General features: G+C 45.4%; 2 protein-coding genes across 2 annotated transcripts; one reads left to right on the top strand and one right to left on the bottom strand.

Annotated features, from left to right (window-relative positions):
• Window positions 1-563: 563 nt before the first annotated feature.
• Window positions 564-2,650, top strand: CCDC184 (coiled-coil domain containing 184). The gene has a single exon (XM_081114779.1). It carries the CDS (start codon window positions 818-820, stop codon window positions 1,400-1,402), a length of 585 nt encoding a protein of 194 aa, XP_080970905.1. The 5' UTR covers window positions 564-817; the 3' UTR covers window positions 1,403-2,650.
• A 17,099-nt stretch (window positions 2,651-19,749) lies between these two features.
• On the bottom strand, window positions 19,750-20,667 carry OR10AD1 (olfactory receptor family 10 subfamily AD member 1; the record flags this gene model as incomplete). Its single annotated transcript, XM_081083997.1, is given in 7 exon segments — window positions 19,750-19,821; window positions 19,825-19,986; window positions 19,988-20,143; window positions 20,146-20,259; window positions 20,263-20,556; window positions 20,558-20,649; window positions 20,652-20,667. Coding segments are annotated over 7 exon segments (906 nt in total).
• Window positions 20,668-27,409: the final 6,742 nt, after the last annotated feature.

Below are 27,409 nucleotides of genomic sequence, written 5' to 3'. Positions count from 1 at the left end.
GAAGCAAGACTGGGCTCTAGCGCCATCCTCTGAGAAAGGATTCCGAGCAAGTTAAAAGCCTACCAGGGCAGTCGCGCTCAGTATCTAGCACCCCAACGCGGGGAGGGCCCCCCCTCTCCGGACCCGGGTGTATGCAGTGCACGGCTCTCCTGCTTTCCTAATAAATACTGCAGCCGCGCGCTCTTTCCAGCCTCAGCGGAGGCCGCTGCAGCGCCCTCTCCCCTCCCGCCCCACCCGCTCGCTCAGACACCAGAGCCCACTGCAGCTTCCAGCCACGCGCCCCTTTCTCCTCCACTTCCTGCTTGCCTTGGAGACACACGTCATTGACGTGCCATGCGTCGCCTTGGAAACGGGAGCATCCGCGGCTGGGAGACCCGCCCCTGCCGCTCCAGCCACACTCGCGGTTAATCGCCGAGGGGAGTCCCGAACCCGACCCGCCGCGGGTCTCGGCCTCGCCCCGGCCCCTTCGCAAACGCTGCTGTGACCCAGGGACTCAGCGAGCACTGGCTGCTCGTGGCGCCCAGAGGGCGCGCGGACGCGGGCGCAGCCGTAGAGGCGAGGCGGGGCAGGCGCTTTCGCCCCGGGGTGAGCGGGACGGACGCCGCCCGGTCCGGTCCCCGTCCCGCGGGCTCTTCCTGGATCCTGCCGCGCCCTCCGCCCGGATTCACCTTCTCACGTCGGCTCCCCGCCCCTCTCGGCAGCCTCCTCTCACCTCGGCTCCTCCCCGTCCCTCCGGGGACCTCTCCCCTCCCTCCGCCCCACTCGGGAGGCCGGGCTGGACCTGCCCCGGAGCGGCCACCACCGCCTCGGCCACCCCATGGAGGACGGTCTGCTGGAGATCATGACCAAGGACGGCGGCGACCTGCCGGCGCCTCTGGAGGTGTCCGCCGTGCCGGCCGTGGGGGACGTGATCTCGGGCGAGTACAACGGCGGCATGAAGGAACTCATGGAGCACCTGAAGGCCCAGCTGCAGGCCCTGTTTGAGGACGTGCGGGCCATGCGGGGGGCCCTGGACGAGCAGGCCTCGCACATCCAGGTGCTCTCGGACGACGTGTGCGCCAACCAGCGGGCCATCGTCTCCATGTGCCAGATCATGACCACTGCGCCCCGCCAGGGCGGCCTGGGCGTGGTCGGCGGCCACGGGAGCTTCCCGGGCGCCCCCCAGGAGCCCGAGACCCCTCCGCCTGGGATGGAGGACAGCGGTTTGCTGGATCGCGACCCCGAGGACGAGGAGGACGACGATGAAGAAAAGGAAATGCCCCGCTCCTCCACACCCACGAGTCCCTTTGAGCGCGCCGACAGCCCCTGCGCTGGTCTCCTTGGGGGGGACGGGCCACTTGTGGAGTCCCTGGATCTCCCCGATATTACCCTGCTGCAGCTGGAGGGCGAGGCCTCCCTGTGAGGGGACTCCCAGGGGCACCGCTTTCCCGAGCTGGCGTTGGGTTTCCGAGTGCATGACGCGAGTGGACTGAACAAGCGCGGTGCAGCACGCTTCACTCCGACCGCTGCTCTGTGGATCAGGCAGAGAGAGAGAGAGAGAGAGAGAGACACTCCTTGAGGAAGGATTTATAGGGTGAAGGACTTTGGGAGCATCGAGAATTCTTTCTGCCTAACCCAGCGAGAGACGTAGCAAACTGCAGAAAGGTGAGGTTCCGGGAGAGGATGCGCTCATCTCTGGACTCCCATCCATCCCCTCCCCTGTCCTTCCGCCCCCACCCCAGCCAACAGGAGAACCCCTGAATTGTGTAAATAAAACTCTGCTTTTTCTATTCTGAAAAAGGACTTATCCAGGACTATGGCAAATCGTCTCCCACGATTTACCTAGAAATTAAAGAATTGGGGTATTCTGTTCTGGCAACAGAAAATTTCCCCTTCTGAAATCCAAGACATTCAGCGCTCTGCAGAAGCCTCTCCCCTCACAGATCTTTGCGGCTGCTGATTGGTAAAGGAAGCTTGAGGAGGGAACTGCAGCCCTAGAAATCCAGGAGAATGGGGTTCCCAGGGCCCCTGGGCTGGCGGGAGCTGGCTACGAATGTGCATGAAGACGAAGTAGCTCAGCCTCCCTAGGATTCTGCATGCAGAGCGGATCCTGCTTGGTCGCTGACTACATCTGGAATTGCTTTTTCCACTCGCTGGGACTTCGAGAACAAAGAGCCGGTTCACAGGCAGAGACTCGGGGGTGCTCAGCAACAGCCCAGATTTAGGGGACATCTGAGGGACTTTTGGGGGCCACAGCCAAAAACTGTCTCTCTCCTGGCTACACCCGCTTAACTTCAGTTCCTTTTCCTGTCAATATGTCCCTGCCCTCTGCCTCTCGGTCTTGCCTCCATTATGTCTTGTGTGTGTTATGTGTGTCCACTTGTGTAGTAGTATGTGAGCCCTGAGGGGCAGGGCTTGTGGCTCTGGTGTTAGGTTCAGGGGGCTTCAGACCCTTCTATGAGCCCCAGGCTGTCATGGCGCTTTCCCCTCTCCTTCCCCCTTTCCCCCCACAACCAGGGCATGGAGCATGTGGCTGTCCTGAGGTTCTTAACTGATGTGCCTCCCTCCCATCTCCCCCAGTGGTGACTTTGTGTGCCCTTCCTCCTCCTCTGTGTATTCCTTCTCAATGCTTTTCTTGGTGTTAATCTTAATAAAGAGGCGTCATCCCCCTCCTTGCTGACTGGTACCAAGGGGATGTCAGGGTTGGGCTTAGTGGGAACTGCAGGGACCATGCCTTCCCTCCTCTCTCCTTGCTTCTAATTCCAGGGAGTTGACCATACCTGCCCTCGTCAGGGCAGGCATTGCCCACTCTACTTGCTCTTCCTTCCATCCTGGACGTTGACCTCCAACTGGTTTGGGAAAGGATAGGGTACGTGTTAAGACTCCCAAACCAACAACGATTTTTAGTAGCCAGAACTCCAGATGTGCAAGAGACCTCTTTTCAATGAAGCGCCTAGCCCCTGAGTCCTCGAATGGCATGATGCCTGTTTCATGGGAGGGTTGGAGAGGGGGATTGCTGGGGATCTCTGTGAGCAGAGTGACACATCACAAAGGAAACTGCAATAACTGCCTCAGGCCTCTAGTGGGGAATGCCTTACCCCAGGGAGTGCAGACTGACATGAGCTCTAGTCAGCTCCCTGGGCAATGGGGATTTCCCAAGGCTGTCCCAAACAAAATTTAGAAGGATGAGCTGGGTTGGTGTGTGTGTGTGTGTGTGTGTGTGTGTGTGTGTTTTCTTGCTGCTGGTTGCTGTGGAGAGGCGGAAAACGCACCGGAGTCACAGATCTGGGCTTGAATGTCAGTTCCGACACTGAATGATTGCCTGAGACTTAGGACAAAAAGTTTGGGGGGAGGAAAATGTCTAAGGCTCCTGGGAATTCTGTGCAAATATTAGTTTTCTTATATGTAGTTCTCTTGGAATGGAGAGGGGGCTGTGATGACTGACTCTTCTGGTAAAACAAAACTACCTGGGGAAGGTTCTAGAAGTTCTCTGTATAATTTTTTCTTATCTTAAGAACTCTTATCCTTCAGGATCATCAAGTAAAGGGGATAGTAAGATTCTGACATGGACCTTTTTGTCACAAATGTCATACAATTATGGGCCGAAAAGGTCTTCAGGGCTAGTTCTGTACACACAGGATGACCAGAGGAAACCCCGAATTGTACAGTGTTTGGGGAGTGTGGGCTGGAGCCTTTAAGGAGGGCAGCTAAAGTATATTAGTGGGGAAGTATCCCTGGGAAGAGGCTGGAAATGGGATCCTATTAACATTCCAGTATTTAGTACCATTAACAACAATGATAGCTATCCTTTATTAAGCCCTTACTGTCTGCTAGACACTGCCCAATTTTATCTCCCAACCACTATATGAAGTAGGCACTACTATTATTTTCACTTAACAGTTCCAGAAACATGCTCCAAGACTTGCTCACGGTCACACTGCTAGCACTTGGCAAAACCAAGACATCAAGAACCCTAGATTGGAACCATGTTGCTAATTGCTCTTCGGAAGTCTAAGAGTCCTGGAAAGGAGATTCTGTTAGTCACATTTTTATCTTCTCAGTTGGAACAAGAAATTGCAGCTCAGGTTTTGGTTAGGGACCCTTCTCAGAGTCCAGTGAATAATACAGTAATGACACCAAAAAGATGGCCTTTTAGACCCCTTGAGAGGAAGATGTTGATGCTCCCAGACACTCCCTGCCACAGCTCTATTTTTGTGCCTTTCTTGTTCCCTGTAACTCAGATTCTTCAGAGTCTAACATGAATCTCAAGGCCGCATAGAATCAATCTCTGTACAAAGTTCAGGTTGAGCCCTGTAACCCTTGACTCCATTTTGGTTCCCCTTCCTATGCCCACTGTCATAAATAGGTTATTAGTTCCATAGCTCAGGGCCTCTTAGAAGTTCTCCATCTATTCCTTCCAAGTCCAGATAATAAAAATCTCCCCAGGAAAAGCAAGTCTTCACTTTCTTCGGTCACCTGCACCAGCATCTAATAGGGATCCAGCACAGGTTGGTCTCCCACCTCCTCCTTCCTCCCTATTCCCCACTCACCTCTTGCATTTCTCCTTTGAATGGTCCTAATTAGTGAGTTTCAGGTGTGATTCCTAGCCTGGGACACATGGATGGGGTCACTATTGAACTTCAGGGGATCATAGCCCCTTGAAATTGAATGCAAAACTCATGTAATTATGAAAACTCTCTAGAGAGAAGATCTATTATTTAAACTTAATTATTAAAGAGAAGAATTAAATTTAAAAATAAGAATCACTGAGCCAAAGGGTAATGAAACTTTTTTTTTTTTTTACTCAAAAAATACCAAAGAAGAAATGATTCTGTCTGAACTGGTGCTGTATTGAACTGGCAATACGCCCTTCCCTCCTGTGGCCTCCAGAGTGTTTCCACTGAATTGAAATGTTCACATGAATCTGATTACTCACAGCCTACTAAACAAATTCAAGTTATATTGGCACCCATTAGAATGTGCTAAGGATCTTCTAATACTTTCACTCTGCCAGAGCACTGCTGATACATAGAAGTGAGGAAATTGTCCCCTCCATAGCTTTGTGCTGCACTTCATGTCTGGGCCCAACAGAACACGGAGTGTGATTCATCAGAGTTCTTTCAGTTTCTGGCACTCCTGTCTCTCAATGGTCTAAGGGAAATCTCTCAGGGTTAGCTCAGTTTCAAAACACAAACACATACAACTATGTAGAAATATGCTATAACTCTAGCCTGGTACAACGAAAATCTGTTCTAGAGAAACAGTTATTGCTCAAAGACTTGCAAACTTCCCTCCTACATAAATCTGCAGGTTTTTAAAAATATATTTTTTAGTACATTTTTAAAAATTGATTTCAGAGAGGGAAGGTGGAGTAGAAAGAGATAGAAACATCAATGATGAGAGAGAATCATCAACCGATGGCTGCCTCCTGCACACTCCCTACTGGGGATCGAGCCCAGTGCCCTCACCCAGAATTGAACCATGACCTTCTGGTTCACAGGTTGATGCTCAACCACTGAGGCACACCGGCTAGGCTAAATCTGCAGTGTTAGGTGTGGCTTCAGTAGCACCACAGAGTAGGGTCTCTGCTTGATACGTATAATGAAATGGCTTACCCAGAAATTTTCTCAGAAATAAGGAACAGTTCTTTCCCAAACAGATTTACGTCTATATTCCTTGCAAGACAGAAAACTGCTTGCATCTTTGAAAAGGCAGGTTTTCCTAATCATCTTTCCCAATCTACATGCCCAGGAATAGAAATTCAACCAAGATACTCAGCTACAGTAAAAAATGATATAGGGCAAAAAGAGTGTCCTTGACTCTTTTATCCCAGCTACCATTCCCCTCTCCTTTGTCCTCTCCACCCTCCCCCTCCCTTCTAGAATGTTTCCAGAGGTGAATTCCCTCAGAGAAGCACTGCCTTTCTGCTTGGAAGCACTGTGCTCATAGAGCAGCGGTTCTCAACCTGTGGGTTGCGACCCCTTTGGGGGTCGAATGACCCTTTCACAGGGGTCACCTAAGACCATCGGAAAACACATATATAATTACATATTGTTTTTGTGATTAATCACTATGCTTTAATTATGTTCAATTTGTAACAATGAAAATACATCCTGCATATCAGATATTTACACTACAATTCATAACAGTAGCAAAATTACAGTTATGAAGTAGCAACAAAAATAATTTTATGGTTGGGGGTCACCACAACATGAAGAACTGTATTAAAGAGTCGCGGCATTAGGAAGGTTGAGAACCACTGTGAGGGAAGCCTGCTCTGTAAATAATGCTGTAATGGTGCCACCTGGTGAAGAACAGAAACATTACAAGGGGACCCTCCAAGTGAATTTATGCCTTTCAATTCAGTGAGGACTACCAAATGCTTACTAAAGGCCTGGCTGTCAGCCAAGTAGTGGGTGGTGGGGACAGAAGAGGAAATCCTATCTAATAAAAGAGAAACATGGTAATTAGCGTACGACTGCTACCCTTCCCATTGGCTAATCAGCAAGATATGCAAATTAACTGCCAGCCAACATGGCGGCTGGCAGCCAGGCAGCTTGAAACTAACATGAGGTTTGCTTGCTTCAGTGACGGAGGAAACCAACGGCTCCCCACCTGCTTTGCCAGCCTCTGAGCCTGCAGTTTAAGAAACATTGTAATGAATATAGAAGCTAAACAAAACCCCAGAAACCTGCTTTCAGCGAGGCCAGGATCTTAGAGCTGGAGTTATACAGTGTTTCGATTATAGAACTGAAACAAACCAGCTACCTTCTTTCAGCAGAAGCCTCAGAGAGGGAGCCAGAGCTAAAGCTTGCCCAGAATAAAAAAAGAAAAAGAAAAAAAAGGAGCAGTTGGGAGCTTAAGTCGGCCTGAAAACAGCCCTCACCCCTCACCCAGGCTGGCCAGGCACCCCAGTGGGGACCCCCACCTTGATCCAGGACACCCTTCAGGGCAAACCAGCCAGCCCCACCCATGCACCAGGCCTCTATCCTATATAGTAAGAGGGTAATATGTCTCCCAGCACCAGGATCAGTGGAGCCAAGAGGCCTCCCGGCACCGGGATCAGCGTGACAGGGGGCAGCGCCCAAACCCCCTGATCGCCCTGCGGCTCTGTGTGTAACAGGGGGCAGGGCCACAACCTCCCTATCCGCCCTGCTCTGTTCATGACAGGGGAAGGTGCCCCAACCCCCTGATCAGCCCTGCTCCATGCCTGATAGGAGGGAGCTCCCCAACCCCCTGATCGCCCTGCGGCTCTGTGTGTGACAGGGTGTGGCTCCCCAAATCCCCCTTCCCCCACGGGCCCTGCTCTGTGTGTGACGGGGTAGAGCCATAACCTCCCCATCGGCCCTGCCCTGAGTGTGACAGTGGCGACGCCCCAACCACCTGATCGGCCCTGCTCTGTGGGTGATAGAGGGCAGCGCCCCAACCCCCTGATCCACCCTGCCCTGAGTGTGACAAGGGGCGGTGCCCCAACTCCCCTATCAGCCCTACTCTGTGAGTGACAGGGGGGAGCTCCTTAACCCCCTGATCGGCCCTGCTCTGTGCATGACAGGGGGGAGCTCCCCAACCCCTTGATTGACCCTGCTCTGTGCGTGACAGGGTACGGAGCCCCAACCCCCCTGATGGGCCCTGCTCTGTGCGTGACAGGGGGTGGCGCCGCAACCTCCCCATCGACCCTGCCTTGAGTGTGACAGGGGGCGGTGCCCCAACCCCCCAATCGGCCCTACCCTGAGCTTGACTGAGGGTGGCATCCCAACCTCCCAATCTGCCCTGCTCTGTGCATGACAGGGGAAGGCGCCCCAACTCCCCAATCGGCCCTGCTCTGAACCCAACCAGGGGCTGCACCTAGGGATTGGGCCTGCCCTCTGCCGCCCGGGAGCAGGCCTAAGCCAGCAGGTCGTTATCTCCCGAGGGGTACCAGACTGCAAGAAGGCACAGGCCAGGCTGAGGGACCCCCCCCCCTTCCCCCCGAATGCACAAATTTTTATGCACTGGGCCTCTAGTTAAATAAATAAAATGTATTTGAACAATATAACAACCAATTGTAATAAACTGGTCTCCTCCAGACTTTTACACACCTATAATCCTAAAGATTATTCTTCCTAAACACACAGCTCTGAGAATTCGTTCTCAGAAATGTCCCCTTTATATCCTGAATTAAATATAAAATTCAGTGGTTGGGGGAAGTCAAAGTCTTCTCTAGTAAGGCCTGGCATACCTTTTAGCCATACATTTCATTTCCCAGGTACATTTTCTAGCCCCTGTCTCATCAATTGGAAGCCCATATCATCCAATCAGCTGTAAATGATTCCCAGGGATATCCCAGCTCTTTTAATCTCTGGATAAGTGGACTGGATGAGGCCCCCTAGCCCTTGACTTTATTTCTCTTAGTCTTCCCAAGTGCCATCAGAAATAAATCTCTCATCCAGAAAAGTGACTTCTGTGGCCTTGGTCACCGGCACCAGCGTCCCATGGGGGTGTCCGACAGGCTGCTTTCCCTCTTCCCCCTTTTATGCTGCCTGGAAATAGGAAAGCCCCAGAAATAGCATTCAAGGCTTTTTATTATGAATGTGTGCTTTTCTTTCTAGGAATAGGGTTCATAGCTTTCATCCAATTCTTAAGTCTATAAAGCCAAAGACGTTAACAAACTCTGTAGTCCAAATATGCTATTCGCCATTTCCCAGAAATGCCCACTTTTCTGATCTGATTTTTTGCTCATTCTCTTTATTCTTTCTACTCCATTCCATCTCTGCCTGTTGGAATCCTACCCGTTCTTCGGTTCTTCGAGGTCCTCTCAACTGCCACTTCCTTCACGGAGCCTTTTCTAATGTGATCTCTTCCTCCTTTAAATGCCCAAATCTTTTTGCTTGTACCTCTTTTGGGGACAATTATTATTCTTTATGTGCTTGTTATTACCCCTTCCAGATTATTAATATCTTGAGAGATGGAACTGCTTTTCTCATTTTTATAGTCTCTGAAGCCCTATTTTATTGACTTTAAGGCACCATTGATTGTGTGGCACATCACTATTTTAGAAAATAAATTAAGGAAAAAATACTGCCAATTAAGCTATTACTATGCTTTCTTATTATATTTTACAATTTCACTCCTATTTAAGAGTTCATTCAGATTTATTTTTATTATCACTACAATGCACATAAATTTAACTGAACGCCACTATGGTATTCTTATAATTTCCTTATATTGAGCCCAACACTTCTGAATTACTTATTGATTCAGAGTTGTTGATATCTGTACTTCTCCATGCATTCATATTTTCTGGATCATTATCCTGTATAATAAAAGCATAATATGCTAAGAGTCAGACCGACTGGAGCTCCAGTGGCGCAATCAGTTAGCACCTGGTACTTATAAGAGTCCGACCGATCGTTCAACAGTTCGACCAGTCACTATGATGTGCAATGACCACCAAGGGGTAGACGCTCTGACCGGTAGGTTAGCTTGCTGCTGGGTCCAGCCTATTGGGACCGGGCTAGATGGGGCTGGACACGCCCTGGGGCCCTCCCAAGGTCCCTCCCAGGCTGATCATGCACCAGTGGGGTCCCTCAGCCTGGCCTGCACCCTCTCACAAGCAATCCGCTTGGGGGATGTCAGAGAGCCAGTTTCGGCCTGATCCCGCAGGCCAGGCCGTGGGACCCCACCAGGCCTCTAGCAGTATTAATAAAGCAGCATTTCTTAGAAAGAGCTCCACTATTTTCTCTGGGAATTTCTTCCAGGCCACAACACCTATTCTGTGAGTTTTAAAGCTGGGATTTTTTAAATCTTGCCAGAAAGTGTTCAAGGAAGATGTTCAGACAAGAAGCAAGTCTAATATTCCTTCAAATGGTCTTTAAATGGTTAATTAAATGAAACATCAAGAGATTATAATTTTTCATCATGCCACATAGAATAACAACTAGGCCCAGGCATGTACAGGCAATGAATGACAACTCTGTCATAACTGCTGCTTGGCCAACAAGAATTGTAAGCTGAATTGATTATTATTTATAAGACACATCCCATTTCAGAGATGTTAAAATGTGGATGGTGGGGATGTCTGGAATCAATTAAATGAGCAAGGGACCTTTCTCATAAACAGAAAATAGGTATTTAATTGAGTCATAAATATATCAATGAAAAATTACAAGACTTTAGAGCTAGGAATAAACCTCTTAGAATCTTCAAAAATGCCATTGCTGAAAGAAACTTTAGTGATGCTGATATAGCCATTTTATATATAACTCAGATGTCTGAAGAGACTTCCCATATCTCAGAGATCTGATTAATTGGGCCAAATTCAATTTCCAAAATCTGGGAATTCCACAGCATTTCATACAATTTCTACCATGTCCCATGTTTGGTTTTGCTTTTGTTTCCCTCTGTATGCACACCTGAGTCCATGCAAACTGCCTCAGCTGACTCCTTACCATCTCTAGGTCACATGAAACAGCCCTTTCACTGGTTTCAATAAGGAATATAACCCTACTAGGCATTTTTAAAGCTTTGCTGTAGACTTGAATTTTAAAAATAAGAGAGGGGAGTGATCACAAGGAAAGTTCCCATTGAAGACTTTATGCCTTTCACAGGCTCTTTCACCCTATCCTTCCTATACTCTCTTCCTCCTGCCTCCTCCAAGAAAGTGAAAAAATTCTTTCTCTTACTCCAAGAAAAATAGTTTCTCTCACATTTAATTCCCTGGGTGGGGGAAATTTATTTATATTAGTTTATTTAAAAGTAGATATATATATATATATATATATATATATATATATATATATATGATAATATTATTGAAAATATAGCCTTCTTCTAAGAGGATTTACAGTGATTATTTCATTGCATATATTTAATAGATGGGTGACTTACCCAAGGTTGCGTAGTTGATGACAGCATTAGGACCAGAACTCTGTCTGAATTACATAGATCAGTGGGTTCCCCTCCTATTAAATGGTACGGCACCTTACTCTGCTAGAAGTGGTTACAGTATGCTAAGGAAAGCTTAGGGTGGCTTGGATTCAGCTTTGGGAATGAAAAGGGAAAGCCAACATTTCTTTTAGAGCAGACAAACAATTCTTACAAGCATGGTGATAAAAGACATCCTAGAAGGGAACCATGAATGAGTCAATCCGCCAGCAAATATTTACCACCTGCCTACTGTCTCAGGAGAGGGATGAGGCACTGGGGCAGACTCCAATAAATCGTGGTACCTGCCCTGAGTTGGGACAGAGTGCTTTTCAGAATATTGTTTTCTGTTAGCACTGTTAACGAAATTAAAAGCACTTTAATATTAAAATGGGAATGGTGTGTGTGTGTACTGGGGACCACGAGGTGGGGATGACAAGATGAAATGGAGAGGACAAAAGTTTAAAAAATGCTGAAAAACTCCACAAAATTTTATGCTACAGAAGACATCAAGTATGACATTGGGAGAAAAGCAGCAGCAGAGGTGGTATCCTGTAATTCTCTGGAAAAAAGTAAGTAGAAAGAGGTTGGGGAGAAAAAGTACTTATCGCCTCTATACCACTGCACAGACTACAGAAAGAAACAAATAGAACTTGAGACTTTATATAATGAGAAAATAAAAACTCACAGAAATAAAGAAACTTGGAAGGATGGGAGTCATGCCTGAAACATGCAATGAAAAAAGATGCTGTACATTGTTCCAGAGAAACAGACCTGGGTTCTTATGTAGACCGGGAAAGAATTGAGGATTGTGTGGCACACGCCATATGTTTGGGGGGAACTTTCTTCTGAGACAGAGCAGCTTCTTTGCTGTGATCTACAAAAAGTCAGCCCTTGCACTCAGCATGTCCAAAATTTAAAAAGAAAAGGGAAAAGGGCAGGGAGGAAAGGAAGGAAAGCGACAGAAGTAAGTAAGTAGGAGGAATAAAATAAAAACAAAAGAAAATAATGGAAGGAAAGTCAGAGTAGCACATTACATCACAAAGAGTCTTATATGGGATTATATATCCTTGAGAGTGGAAACTAGAAAGGAATTATTTAGGTGAAGATAAAAGAGAAGAAGTTATATCATTGTAAAAATCTGTTAGAATCTGCAAAACATAAGCTGGATTATAGATCCCAGGAACAAACAGATGAAATTAGTGCAAAGCCAAGTTCTAGGAGTGAAGGGAGCATTGATTTAATGTATATAATCCTTCAGAAGGAAAAGGATGGCAGAGCGGAGCTGCAATTCTGGATCTAATTCTGACCCATAAGATGGAATTGATCAGTAAAATGGGAGTGAGGAAAATCTTGAGAGAAAGTAACTATGCCATTTTGGTTCTTCCTGATAGTCAAGGGGATAAGGTGACAGATACAAGAAGACTGACTTCAAAGAGTTAAAAGATATAATTTTCATAGCCTGAAACTCTACGGGGGGAAAGGCTCAAGGAAGATGGGATTCTCTTAAAAATGAAATTCAGCCCTAACTGGTTTGGCTCAGTGGATAGAGCATCAGCCTGTGGACTGAAGGGTCCCAGGTTCGATTCCGGACAAGGGCATGTACCTTGGTTGCGGGTGCATCCCCAGTGGGGGGTGTACAGGAGGCAGCTGAGCGATGTTTCTCTCTCATCGATGTTTCTAACTCTCTATCCCTCTCCCTTCCTCTCTGTAACAAATCAATAAAATATATTTTTTTAAAAATGAAATTCAGCCCTGACCAGTTTGGCTCAGTGGACAGAGCGTCGGCCTGCGGACAGAAAGGTCCCAGGTTCGGTTCCAGTCAAGGGCATGTACCTTGGTTGCGGGCACAGCCCCAGTAGGGGGTGTGCAGGAGGCAGCTGATCGATGTTTCTCTCTCATCGATGTTTCTAACTCTCTATCCCTCTCTCTTCTTCTCTGTAAAAAAATCAATAAAATATATTTTTTTTAAAATTGAAATTCAGTTAGTGCAATTACGTTGGCATCCAATGAGGAGGAGTGGATGGAATGACTACAGGGACCTCTCCAATGAACTCAGATTTAGAGATGCCAGGCAGATACAGGCATATCTAAGAGTGTAGTGGACATATTTCAACACTTTCAAAAGCACCAACCAAAAGGCAAAACTGAGGAATTTGATTACAAAACAAAGATTTATATTCTGTTAAAGGAACCAGAGACAATGCTAGTAAGCAGATGGTAGAATAAAGAAAATATTTGCTTTGTCTAAAACTGACAAATATGTAACATCATCCTAGAATATACATGGAACTCCTGCAGTTGAACAGGAAAAAGACACCAACTCAATCGAAAAAAAAAAGTGCAAAATAAATCAACAGGCAACTTATAGAATAGGAAAAAGCTAATATGCAATGGAAATTTAATCAAAACCATTAGTAATCAAATGCAAATTAAACCAATAATGAGATATCAATTTACAACAAAATTAGAAATCTAGATCATTACAAATGTTTTCAGGAATGTGGAAATATAGAATCTTGTACTGTTGAAGACTGGTTCCACCACTTCTGGAAAGCAATCTGGCATTATTTGGGCACATTAAAAAGATTCATACACTAGAGCAGCGGTTCTCAACCTGTGGGTCGCGACCCCTTCGGGGGTCCACCCTTTCACAGGGGTCACCTAAGACCATCGGAAAACACATATATAATTACATATTGTTTTTGTGATTAATCACTATGCTTTAATTATGTTCAATTTGTAACAATGAAATTGGAGGTCACCACAACATGAGGAACTGTATTAAAGGGTCGCGGGATTAGGAAGATTGAGAACCACTGCACCAGAGCCAAGCAATGCCTTTCCTACGTAATACAAAACAAATTATTTACAAATTCAGAAGGGGCCAATACAAGGATGCTCTTGCAGGGTTATTTGTAGTGCCGTGGAGATGGAGGCAATGTGTGTGCTCATCACTGGAGGCGTGGGTGGGTACCAGGTGATGAGTGTACATCATGGAATACTAGATATCAATGTGAAGGAACAGATTGAATGTCAGCATCTGGCAGTAGGGATGGAGATGAAAATGAGTACTTAGTGAAAAAAACTAAGAATGAGACATAGCTTGGAATACATTTGAAAATAGATGCCTACTAAACTTTTCTGAGGACATATTTAAACAGAAATAACACATGAAGCACATAGGAAAATTGCCTCTTGTGGGGGGGGCAGTGGTGATGGGAGTGGAGATAAAGGGTATAAAGATTAAAAAGAAAAAGAAATGAAGACATAAAACAAGAGGGCCTTTCCTTGCAGGGACCAATGATGGTGTGTCATGAACTGAAGAGTATGATTATCTCAATCCTTTGAGGTACAAAATGTTCAAAATAGCATAGCAACACAAACACAAATAGAACCTGAATAGAATAGCACTTTAGAAGAGGGAAAACGGGAATGAGGAAAACTTGCAAAAATACTGACAGCGAAATGGGTTTGTTATTCCCAATAAGAAGTACAAAGGACAGATAAGTATGGGCACATGAGGTGCTGTTTACAATTGGAAGGGAGAAAGTAACTTTTTGGAGGCGCTGATTTAGATGTTTGAAACCCTTTATCTAATTTAATCCTCAAAACCACATTGAGGTAGATATTATCTTAGTTAAGATTGTTTGGTTGCAAGAAATAAAAACCCATGGAGGAAAAAAAGTTTATTGTAAGGATGTAAGTTTATCTCACAAAACCCAAAAGCAAGAATGCAGCTGGGTCGCCCAGGCTGACTGAAACCAGGGCAGCCATTATCTCAGGCTCTTTGGAGATATGGTCTTTTCTGCTTCCCTCTGCCCTCTGACTTCAACCTATTTTTCTTGCCTGCCAACGTTTTTTGCTTTTTTGCATACATAGAAAAAGATAACTGCTCCATAGCTTGAGTGTCTGCCTGTTCCAGCCCAGGAATGACTACCCCCACTGCATACCAATTCCAGATTCCCAGGAAAGAGGACTTAATTGATCCAGCTTACTTGCATTGATTGTGGTGTTGGTGGAGGGTGGCATCTCATGGTACTAACTTGGTTGCCAGGGCTCACCCCTGTCGTAGGAGAAGAGGTTTCTTGGAGAATGGGCTGTGTGCCGTAACATTCTCTAAAATGTCCACCACAGCTAATTGGATTGTGGAACTTTTGCCAAATGAATGAATGACATGAGACACAGTTTTGTCTAACTTGAAAGCCGGTGCTCTTTCTCCTACATCATGTAGCCTTCCAAACAATTCCATCTGAGATAACCGTTTCCATTACCTCAGTAACAGAGAATGTCCTGTCTAAGGATATTCCCAGGAAACAGATGGCATGCTCAAATTAGGATAGTTTGAGGAGAGTTTAACAAAGGATTCTTTACAAAGGTGTGGGCAGGGGGTAGGAAAATCACACCAGGGATACACTACTACCCTAAATCTCATGTTAGGGAAACTAAGCCTGAGAAGGTCTTAGGAGATGGTGGTTCCAGAACTTAGACAGAGAGAGCTATCCTAGGTTGGGTTCATTTCCCATAATTTTTACCTGAGCTGTGGTAACCCTAGAGTCTGGTCTCACACCTTCCAAACACAGGTAATGGGAGATGGTGGTTCCAGAACTTAGAAATACTTAGGAGAATTAGGCAAAGAGGGCCAGCTGACAGGAGCTGAGATCTTAGCTAAAGGGACGCAAGTGAGCTTGCCACAATCCCCACAGGGAAAGAAACAGAGGATTAAATACCCAACCTCATACTACTCCAGCCTTTTGATCTTTGGCCACTGCTACTCATTGATGGAACCCAACAGAAGGCCAGAGATAAGGGAATCTGTTAACATGATCCATGCAGGTCAGCCTCTCAAGCCCAGAGCTAGATGAAGAGGGTAAGGAATTAACCTGAGGAGGCAAACAGATATCTAGGTCTTTAGACTGGAAAAGAAAATAAGACTGGAAGTCCAAAAAGATGAGATTTTTAAGAGTGCTCCTAGAGGTTCTACATGTTTAATTTTTATGTCCTGGGTAAACTATATTTCTATGTATTTCTGCTGAAGTCACTAATAATAGGTTCCTCAAGGGCTTCCTTGAGGGTTCAGGGCTCTGGACACTCCCTCTCCACTTCTGTGGGAACAGTTTTGCTTTTATTTGGCTTAAGGCTTCATTAAAGAAGTAGCGCTACAGCGCCTCCTATGGCCAGATACTGTGCTAAGGACTAAAAGATGAAACAAACTAGTGGGGAAGACAAGAGAAGTAACAGGAGTACAGTGGTAGGACAACCCACAGGTTCTGAAGGGAACTCAAGAACCCAGAAAGGGGAAGGGGTCCAGGAAGGCTTTGTGGAGTGGATAACCGGCAGGGGGCGGTAGGGAAGCTCAAGGGACATTCTGTTATCCGAAAGAGGGAAGAGGCACCCAACAATTACATAATTCGCTATAAGGGGCGCTATCTCCTGGAAAGAGCTAGGCCAGGGATCCGTAGACAAGGTTGGGAGCTATGGTGACTCGATGTGTTGGCAAGATCTCTGCTCAGGCTGGCCTCCAGCCTTGCTCCGCCCCATCCCATCCCATCCTCCGCCAAAGGGGCCGGGCATTTCAACAATTCCACTCCGGGGGGAGGGGGCGGGGGGGATCCCAAGCCCGGTGTCCGCTCTGCCACGGGGGAGGGTGACTGCCCAGGCTCCCAAAATAGCTGGTTTCCCTGAGGTGGTCGGGGTAGCGCATTCCGCCCGGGCGGGGCGGCCAAGGAGAAGGCTCCCATTGGTTGCCACGGCGGTGATCCGAGAGGCCGTGCAAGGCTGATTGGCCGTAGATGCCTAGCGCAGACAGCGTCCTCTCCTCTCCGGGTTGTAACTGGGTCAGGGCCCACCGCCTCTTGGGTAGTTTGGGTAGCTCGGGTCGTGGGGATGAAAAGGGACTGCGAAGGGACGCGCCTTTCAGGGTAGCTTCCAGTTTTTTATTGCATGGGTTTTCCCACCCTTGTGGGCTCTTTGTGTATCTCCCGGGGCCTGGAACAGGGGCAGCTGCTGGGGCAAGGGAGAGGCGTCCAGGGCAGCGGCTTCCCCTGCGCGAGCTGACACCCCCCACCCCCACCCCCGCCCCGCCCCGGTGTCCGTTCCTGTATGGCGGGGGTCCAGGACCTTGAACCCGAAAGTGCTCGCCCTTGAGAAGTTGTAGGTCACAAAGCCTGATTTTCCAGCACCCCCGTCCCTATTCACCCCCTCTCCTCCACCACCATCCACCTCGAATGCAACATTTTAAGGACGAACCAGGCAGTTCTCGTCCCCGGCTTCTAACCCCTATTCCCCAATTTTCCACCTTAAAATTCACTGCTTATTCTTTAAGGCTTGGTTCTAATATCACCTTATTGGTACAAAGCCGGCCCCATTTTTCGGGGCAGTTATTCGATTACCTCCTTAGGAGTGCCAGGTTTGGAACGGCTGCCCCAGTTAGAATTGCAGCGGTGCCCTTTGAAATGCCTCTGTGAGCCTCAGTTTTGCGTCTCAAAATGAAGGTAATGTTAGTACTTGGAGCGTTTTGTTACGATTAAATGTAAAGCTGTTAGAACGTAAGTGATTAATAAATGTAAGCTGCTGTCATTATCCCCCCCCCCCCCATGTACTTTGTGTAGGCCTCATAACATTTGCCTTAGTATTACGGTTGTCTTTGTCTACTCTATTAGACTTGGAGCTTGAAAGTTAGACCTGTGTCTTGTTTATGATGCCAACATAAAACAAAGCCTGGCAAATGTATGCTATGAAATTATTTCTCATAAAATTTTTTAAAGACCACCTCTTTTCCTTTTCCTATACTCTATTTTTCTTTCTTCACCTTTTTCTTTTAAAGGCTCGTTGAGACAGGAATTTTCAATCTTGAAGAAGAAGCTGAGATCCAAGGGGGAAGAGTAAGCACCTCTTTGGTTCTCCATGGTGACCAAGTTCTTAGTAACATCCTCCTTTCCATGTGACTAAACTTCAGACAGGTTTCGTCTTGACTATGGGCTCCTGACCTCCCTTTCCTCAGAGCATTTACTTACACAGTCATTGCAAATCCCTTCTATGATCCGTTGAAATGTATACAAGTCTCCTTAAAAGCCTCTTACTAGTTTTGAGACCCAGGGAATGTCTTTCTCAAGGACTGGGGACCATTCCTTTGAAATGTAATCCTCAAGGAAGATAGCACGCCAATTTCCTAGTCTCTGTGGGAGGGTGAGAGCCTAACTTCAGTGGGCACCTTGCTCCAAATTTTGAAAAAACCTCCTGTGAACTTACTTTTCCTTTAGGTAAGATCAATCATCACACACAGGTGGCCTAAGAACCCCCCGCCTCTCCCCCCCCCCCCCCCATATACAGAGAGCTCTAAAAATTTCCCCAGAAGAGTTGAGTTCAATCTCCTATTGCAATAGTCTTAAGCCTTTCTTGCCTATTTAACCTTGCCTGGTGTAATTTTTCTTGGATAATGGAAATCTTTAGGTTCTGTGCTTATTGTTTCTTCTCAATTACAGTGATGTCTCATTTCTTCCACCTCTCTAAGAAATCAACTTAATGTCAGCTCTGTTCCTCACATATCCTCTGATATCTAGAGATTCACCAATTTGGACTCAAAAGATAAAGCTTTGTGGAATAAAGGTACTGCTTTAAGTCAATGCAGAGGGTAGTATGTGATATGAGGATGCGGATAGGGTAGTACATCTATTTGAGGGCATCCTAAATGAGGTGCATTCATCTTATGGAAGTGGTGCCAGAAAATAAAGAACAGGACTATTCCCTTTTCTTTCCTAACTGTTTTTGAAGGGAGCATGAGAAAGATGTAGTTTTCAAAGAAAGAGAACAGCTGAGAACGTAATACTCCCTGAAGGGATGCTAGGTTTGGTTAAGGAGAGAAACTAGAGGAAACCAGAGAGGTCAGGGCTGCAAATAGATAGGCTTCTTCAATGCTGGAGGTCACGTAGAGAGATATTCTTTAAAGTACAGGGAATGAAATGGATCCATTTAAGATGAGGAGGTAAGGTGGGATAGAATTGAGTTGGAATGACATGAAAGATGATTGAGCAAAAGGAAGGCAGTAGGGAGACGGGAGTTAATTTGGGGTATGAATAACAGGGAAACAGGTAGTCTGAGAAGCTTGTTAGAGACACTTAACACTTGGATGTAAAGGGAAATATCAAGCATAAATAAATTACTTAAAGAAACTAAAGGATTTAGACACACTGGCCTCTCCCACTTGCCCTTCCCCAACAACACACAAGCATAAATAAGTTGAATGCAGTATTGGCAATTTAATGCCGCCACACGTTCTCTCTCAGGGGCTAGTGGAGGCAAGAAGATAGCCTTCGAGCTGGTGACCCCTAGTTTTTCTTTTTCTTCTTTTCTCTAACTGGCCTTTCTTAATGTCAAGTCTGTCCCCTAATTCTCTTTTTCTTAGTTCTTCCCCTATTTTTCTCATATAGGAGCAGGGTAGATGAGAGAATATTCAGGATATGAGATTGGATGTGAGAAAGAAAAGCAGACTGAAGTGATAAATTGAAAGAGAAAAAAAGTCTACTCCTAAATGTATATGCAAAATGCAGGCTGGGAATAGCATGTCAAAGTACTATCCAAATACAGTGAAATGGAATTAAGTGCACTTATGTATTTATCAGATCCTATTGGAGAACTTAGAAGAAGAAAAAACCTCAGGAAATTCTCAAATTCTCCTGAGGAAAGTCCAAGAGAAAACAATGCTTGAAATGAAATCTGGTAGAGGAGCATTAGACATCATTAGGTTCTTCCAGGTCTGATGCTAGCAGAAAGGAAGCTATGAATGTTCTTTCTTGGAGCCTTTCAGCATTGGAGAGTTACCTTCCTGTCAGGGCTAAAGGAGGGAGTTTCCCCTCCACGGTCTTCCAGCTAGACAGACTCTGCCTGGGCCAGGCTGGTCCTCCCAGAGGCCCTCACCATGGCCCCCTTCATTTCCTTGTTTCAAAAATCGTAGATGATGGGGTTGCACATGGGGGTCGTGATGGTGTAGAGGAGGGAGAAAAACTTGTCTTTGTCAAGGTTGTGTGTGCGGTGGGGTTTCATGTAAGAGAACATGGCCAAGGTGTAGAAAAAGATGACCACAGTTAGATGGGAGGTGCAAGTAAAAGAAGGTCTTCCCCTGACCTAAGGAGGAGGCTCTGCCAAGGATGGAGGTCAGGATGCGGGCATAGGAGATGACAGTGAGCGCCACTGGGCTGAACAGCACCATGATGGCATAGGCAAAGATCATCTTCAGATTAAACAGAGGGATCTCCACAAGAAAAGGTTTTTTATGTAGTTGTCTCTACAAAATGGGCCATGAAATGTCACATAATCAAGCAGTATGCCATTGATCAGCCCAAAGAACCAGGCAATACTCACCAGTTTCACACAGACCTGCTAGCTCATGATCTGGGCATAACTGAGTGCAGAGCAGATAGCAACACAACAATCATAGGTCATAACAGCCAAGAGGATGCCCTCAGCTACACCCACGCCAATAACCAGATACATTTGGGTCAAGTAGGTGGCAAAGGAGAGAGTATGATTCTTGACCACCAGGTGGACCAGCATCTGTGGGATGGGGGTGGTGATGAAGCAGGAAGGATAGGTGGCCAAGGAAGATATACTTGGGGCTAAGACAGGGTCTGTCCAGGCCATGAAAATGATGAGGCCCTTCATGGCCATGGCCAGGCTTGTAGAGGACTAGAAAGAGGGCAATGAGAAAATCCTGAATGGAAAGGGAGCTCTGCTCAAAGCCCACTAGGATAAACTCTGTCACTGTGCTTCGTTCCTTAGTTCCACCATCGGGCCTGCTTGAGGAGGGAGGACAGGAAACTTACAGGTGAGAAAGCTGTGTATAAGTGCTACCTACTTGTATAAAAACAGATTGGGGGCAAAGGAATGAAAAGGACAGGAATTTCAGTAAACGCCCACATGAGTCAGCAGTGTTGTGGGCACTGAAAATGTCAGGCTATTATAGTCTGCAGTAATGGAACAATATTATGAACTACGGGAGGTTCTATTGTACTTTTGATTAGGCTGTATATGAAATATTGTATCCAGTCTGGGAGCTCTATTTTAAATGATTATCCATGAAAGGGATTATGTTCAGAGACAAACAAGATAGTGAAGGATCTAGGAACCATGTGACAAATTTTGAAGGAAACTTTAAAGGGAAGTTTCAGAGAGAATCCTAGAGGTCCCTTTAAATGTTAATAGGTTTTCTATCTAGAAGAGAGAATTACTTTTGCCATATAATCTCAATGAGTAGAACTTAAACCAGAGAGTGGGAATATCAGAGAGAAAAATTACAGGTATTTCTAATTATAAGTTTTCTTTGTTCTGTTAACTATGAAAGTAATACCTGCTCATTATAGAACATCTGGAAAATACCAAAAAGCAAAAGCAAAAATAAATAAGTATACGAATCACCCAGAGAAAAACCATGTCAATATTTTAGTTCATATATTTTTAGTAATTATTTTTCTATGTTTAAGACCAACACAAGGCCTGAACAGAATCTGCCACAGGAAATTGGGGAGAAGTGTATCTTCAGGAAGAAATTCGGCAATTACAGCTGATTCCAGGTTAGGGAATCTGCTACAAGTCCAACAGTGAGAAAGTAAAAAGGATAAAAATTCATTTCTTATTTGAAGGGAGAACTGAGAACAATTGCATTCCACCCCACTTTACAGCCCCGAATAGTTTATTCATTTAATAACTGAGTACCTACTATGATCCATGTATTGTGCTAGGGGCCAAGAATATAAAGTCATTCATAAGAACTTCTTCCATGATCTCATGGGGATTATACTACACTGAGTGGCCAGATTATTATGACCACCTGACATTAATAGGCAAATTAGCTATAGTTTCACGCTGAAGTTGCTAGAGGGCCAGACCATTATAAATAGGGAAGCAGGTTGTTTACCACGACAGCAGAAGTGATTTTTTTTCTGAAGATATGGGTAAACAACTTGATTTAACAGCCTTTGAACGTGGGATATATATATATGTATATATATATATACATACACACACACACACACACACACATAAACACTGAGTGGCCAGATTATTATGACCACCCCATCAGTACTTCGTTGGGCCACCTTTTGCCTTCAATACTGCGGCAATTCTTCTCGGCATTGACTCCACGAGATGTTGAAAGGTGATGCGAGGAATCTGACACCATGCCTGATGAATAGCACTGTCCAGTTCTGTGAGATTTGATGGTTGTGGAACCAGCTGCCTGATGGCTCTTTTAACTTCATCCCACAAATGTTCAATTGGATTGAGATCTGGTGATTGTGGGGGCCACCTAAGCAAGGTAAAGTCTCCCTCATGTTCTTGAAACCACTCCTGCACAATACAAGCACCGTGGCATGGCGCATTGTCTTGTTGGAAGAAGCCATCTCCATTGGGATACGCCATCAACATGATAGGATGAACCTGATCAGCAATGATACTTAGGTATGTTGTGCTATTCAGACGTTCTACACGAATTAAAGGCCCCAAATCATGCCAGGAAAACATGCCCCAAACCATAACACTGCCCCCACCAGCTTGAAGGGTTGTACTCATGCATGTGGGGTGCATGCTTTCATGCTGTTTCCACCAAATTCTCACTCTGCCATCTGCATGATGCAACTGGAAACGTGATTCATCGGACCACATGACTTTTCTCCAATGCTTGACTGTCCAATCCTTGTGTTCCTGTGCGAATTGGAGACGTTTTATCTTGGTAACTGCAGACAGCAAAGGTGTTCGAACAGGCCTTCGGCTTCCATATCCCATATGATGCAGTGTACGGCTAATTTGCCTACAAACATCAGGTGGTCATAATAATCTGGCCATTCAGTGTATATCCCAAGTCATTAGGTCAGAGGGATAAGTAACAATATAGAGAATTCTTATACAGTGGGGCCTTGATTTACGAGTTTAATTCGTTCCGAGATTGAGCTCAAATTACTCTATCAACTCAATGCAAAAAAATCAGCCGAGAGACAGCTGGTATCTCAAAAAACTTGTTAGTCAGGACACTCGTAAGTCAAGGCCCCACTGTACTATACTAGAGGCCCAGTGCATGAAATCGTGCACTTTGAAAGGAACTGTGGGCCACGAGGCTGCAATAGGTATAGGGGTGGGTCTTGGCCTATCCTCTGCACCCCTCCCGGGCCCTTCCCACTGCGGCCGGCCCCCAGTCCTCTGTCTGCTGGCAGCCCCTCTATCGCTGCTGCTGCTGGTGCTCCCACACGCTGACGGTGCTGGCCCCATTCGCACCCGCTGACAGCATGGAGCAACTGGGGCCGGTGTCAGCAGCGGGTGCAAGTGAGGCGGGCACTGTCAGCAGATGCGAGCAGCGGCTGCTGCCCCAATCAGCCCTCAGGAGCTGGGGGAGGTGGAAAAGCCCTGAAGGGCAATCAGGGCTGGCAGCCGCCACTCGCACTCACTGACAGCGCCCAGTGATTGGGACCAGCGCCAGGTGCCGGCAGTGGGAGCAAGCGACGACTCCAGTGCTGGCAGCAGGTGCGAGTGGGGTCGGTGTTGGCAGCAGGTATGAGCACCAGGCGGGACCAGGGTGCATGAGAGCAAAGAATTTTCAGTAACCACCAGAGGCTCGCTCCAATGACAGTGACCAGTGCCCTACCTTGGTCTGGCACCCCCACTCACCCAGTCCACCATCCCGCTACAGCCAACACCCACCATGTTCTGTGCTCTGCTGCCTGCTGCTGATGCCCTCCATGTTCCACACACGCCCCCTGGTGGTCAACGCACGTCATAGCGACTGGTTGTTCAATTGTTCAGTTGTTCCACCATTTGGTCTATTTGCATATTAGCCTTTTATTATATAGGATGGATAATATTAACAAGAAAGTACACATTTCAGTAAACTCCCACATGAGTAAGCTCTGTTGTGGGCAGATATATTTCAAACTCTATTACCTCCATAGAGGGAATGTACCCTTTTGAAGGGTCATGAAATATTTGCAAAATACTGTTGATAGATTAGAGTGTTGACATAAAGAAAACTTAAATGAATTCCAAAAAGCCAAGCAGTGCAGACTATATTCACCACACTTATAGACATTAAAATGCTTAAATTTCTGTATACAGGAAATTTCTTAAAAGTATGCTTATTTTCTCCCCTTGAGGTATGAGAAAAAGAGTATCGGGGTCAGTTTGTGTATGGAATTTGCCTTAGGAATATTATTTATCATCACATTGTATACTTTAAATATCTTACAATGTTGTCAGTTATACCCCAATAAAGCTGGGGGGGGAAAGTCTGTCACATCCAAGTGGAAAAAATATTGTTTTGTTTTTTACTTCAAGAAAAAATGTAGACTCTCACTGAATATTTTAAATTTAGAATGCGTTGTTTTGATAAACTGTAGATAATATTTTCTGGTGGCATGTAGTCTGTGCACTGCACAAAGACTGCTGAAGGGAGAGCGAATGCTGAGATCCAGCCTGTGCTCAGTCTACCAAGCTGTGCGCCTTACCTTGGTGAGGGGCTGTGTAAATTCAGCGGAAGTGGTGATTTTTCTAATCATTCCCTGAGAGAGAGTAACTTTTTGTAATTAGCCCATTTGTCTTAGGGAAGCCCTGCTGGTCAGGAAGATCTTGGCCATGTGACTATTTCAATTTCAGCACTTAAAATTTTTGTCTCATAGGATTGATGAAGTCCTAATTAGATAATGCCGGAGACCATTCATTGTCTTCACTAGCTGAGTTTAGACAGAGACCCCCCAAAAGCTAGTAGCCCTTGAAAGTCCTAACAAAGGTCAGGGCTGTGCACCACCCAGTTAATCTAGGAACCACTCAGTTAATTTAGGTAATAATAGTTGAAGCATCCCCACCTTAGTTCCCTTAATTCCTTAGATACTTATGTAGATTCTTGTTGATTATTGTTAATCAGATACCCTGCCTACTCCCAGAAACCTATTGATGAGCTAATCAGATACTTAATCTATTCCTGGAATTTGTCCGCTGATCCCTGTGTCATTGAAACCTCCTTACCCTAGGGCTACCCCAAACAAACCTTACCCTAGGGCTACCCTAGACCAAATAAAAGGTTGGAGCGGCCTGAGCATCGGTGGAAGTCTTTCGGGACTTCCTGCCTGGTCCCCCAATATTGCAAAATTATCTCGTGTCTCTTTCTCTCATTTGTTGTGCGGCTCCTCTTTCAGATACCGAACCCTACTCCACGCGGGTCGTGGAAGGAATCACCCGACAAGATAATAAGAAATATGTTTATGTTCCTCTAAGTGGGTTAGGAATAAAAAGTAATAGTTATTTTTCCCTAATGCAGTGGTACTCAAAGTGTGGTCCACAGAACAGCAATAGCCATGTCACCTGGCAACTTGATAGAAACACAAATCGTTGGGCTTTATCCTAAATCTACGGAATCATAAACTCTGGGGCTGGGGCCCAGCAATCCCACCATGTGTTTCTGATGCACATTAATTGTTGAAAACTATGGCCCTCAAGGCAAATATAGCCCATTGACTACTTGAATGAAGTTCAATTGGAACATAGTCACACCCATTTGCTTGTGTGTTGTCTGTTTGCTTTCCCACTTCAACAGCAGAGCTAAGTAGTTGCCACAAGGACTACACAGCCTGCAAATATTGTTTTCAGATTTAGCAAATAAAAATATAACATGCCCATTTAAATGTTATTTGCAAACAATGAATAATTTTTTATTATAAATATGTTCCGTGCAATATTAGTAACCCAACACACAAAGCCTAAAATATTTACCAACTTGGCCCTTTACAGAAAAAGTTTGCTGACTTTTGTTTAATGTAACGATCTTAGAGTGGACTTGCTTCTGACAGGAGCATGTAAGGAAGCAATGAAAAGAGCTTTAGTCCTGATCACACACCTGGGATTCTGGTGCACTGAGTCCCAAGCATTTCCTTTCCAAGAAGACAGCTCAAACTAAAAGATCAGTCTGCCTGGGGTGGAATGACAGTTGGTGCCACATATTTTCCTGTTTATTATATTGAATATATCAGTTGTGTTTCCTTTTTAAAGTGCCTGGTGTTACACATATTCAATTAAGATCAAGCAGATGTTTTAAAAGAATTATCCCACTAATACAGAAGCAATTCTGTGACAACAATAAAACTAGTCATCATTATAAAAATAACCTTATCTACTTGAAAATCAGTATAACAAAAAGCTCTCTAAAAATAACTGTTCAATCAAAAAGGAAACTAAAATTGCAATTACAGACTTTCTAAGATAGGGATGGGGAACCTTTTCCTGCCAAAGGTCATTTGGATATTTATAACAGCATTCACTACCTATACATAATTATCAACTTAAAAATTAGCCTACTATAAGGCTCCTCCCTGGCCCGGGCCCTGGTCAGGGCATGTGCAGGGGGCAACCAATCAATGTGTTTCTTTCATATCAATGTTTCTCTCTCTTTCCCCCTCTCACTCTCTCTAAAAATCAATGGAAAAATATCCTCAGGTGAGGATCAACAACAACAAAATTATCCTGCTATATTTGGTCAAATATTTAATTAACTCACCCCTAATGCCTTGGTAGGACCAGAGCCAGGGGCGGGCAAACTTTTTGACTTGAGGCCACAATGGGTTCTTAAACTGGACCGGAGGGCCGGAACAAAAGCATGGATGGAGTGTTTGTGTGAACGAATATAAATTCAAAGTAAATATCATTACATAAAAGGGTACGGTCTTTTTTTTTTTTAGTTTTATTCATTTCAAACGGGCCGTATCCGGCCCGCGGGCCGTAGTTTGCCCACGGCTGGACCAGACCATATGATTTCTTGGGCCTTAAATCCCCACAGGCCAGACATTCCCCAACCCTGATCTAAGAAAACTGGTAATAAAAGTAGTATATATTAATAAATACTACACATAGATATTTGTTAAAAGAAAAGTTAATAGCCTAAAATACTTTTATTACTTAACAAAAAGGAATAGTAATAAATGAAATAAATAAAAATGAAATAAATCAAGAGGTTAGAAAAAGATAAACAAAATTAACTTAAGGAGGACCAGACAGGAAAAATATGTAAAAATCATAGGAGAAATTGTTAAATACAAAACCAGAAAAAGAGTAGAGTTAATAAATAAAGTCAAGAATTGGCCCTTTGAAAAAGCCAATAAAATAAACTATTTATCTAATAACAACAATAACAGGTGGGGGGCCCGGTCGACATGGCTCAGTGTTTGAGCGTCAACCTATGAGCCAGGAGGTCATGGTTCGATTCCAGGTCAGGGCACATGCCTGGGTTTCAGGCTTGGTCCCCAGCATGGGGTGTGCAGGAGGCAGCCGATCAATGATTCTCTCTCATCATTGATGTTTCTATCTCTCTCTCGCCCTCTCCCTTCCTCTCTGAAATCAATAAAAACATATTTAATAAATAAATAAATAACAGGTGGGGGAAGAAATTTCTAATGTACACATTAGAAATAAAAAAGTGTGTGCCCAGCTAGTGTGGCTCAGTGGTTGAGCATCGGCCCATGAACCAGGAAATGATGGTTCAATTTCCCGTCAGGGCACA

Source organism: Myotis nattereri (assembly GCF_964212035.1).
Source record: "Myotis nattereri genome assembly, chromosome: 2".
Lineage (NCBI taxonomy): Eukaryota > Metazoa > Chordata > Mammalia > Chiroptera > Vespertilionidae > Myotis > Myotis nattereri.
The sequence above is the reverse complement of the archived record's forward strand: the minus strand, read 5'-3'. Positions and strand labels throughout refer to the sequence as shown.

Bases quoted from the DNA above. Each gene is read 5' to 3' on its own strand.
- CCDC184 (XM_081114779.1), top strand. From the start codon at position 818: ATGGAGGACGGTCTGCTGGAGATCATGACCAAGGACGGCGGCGACCTG.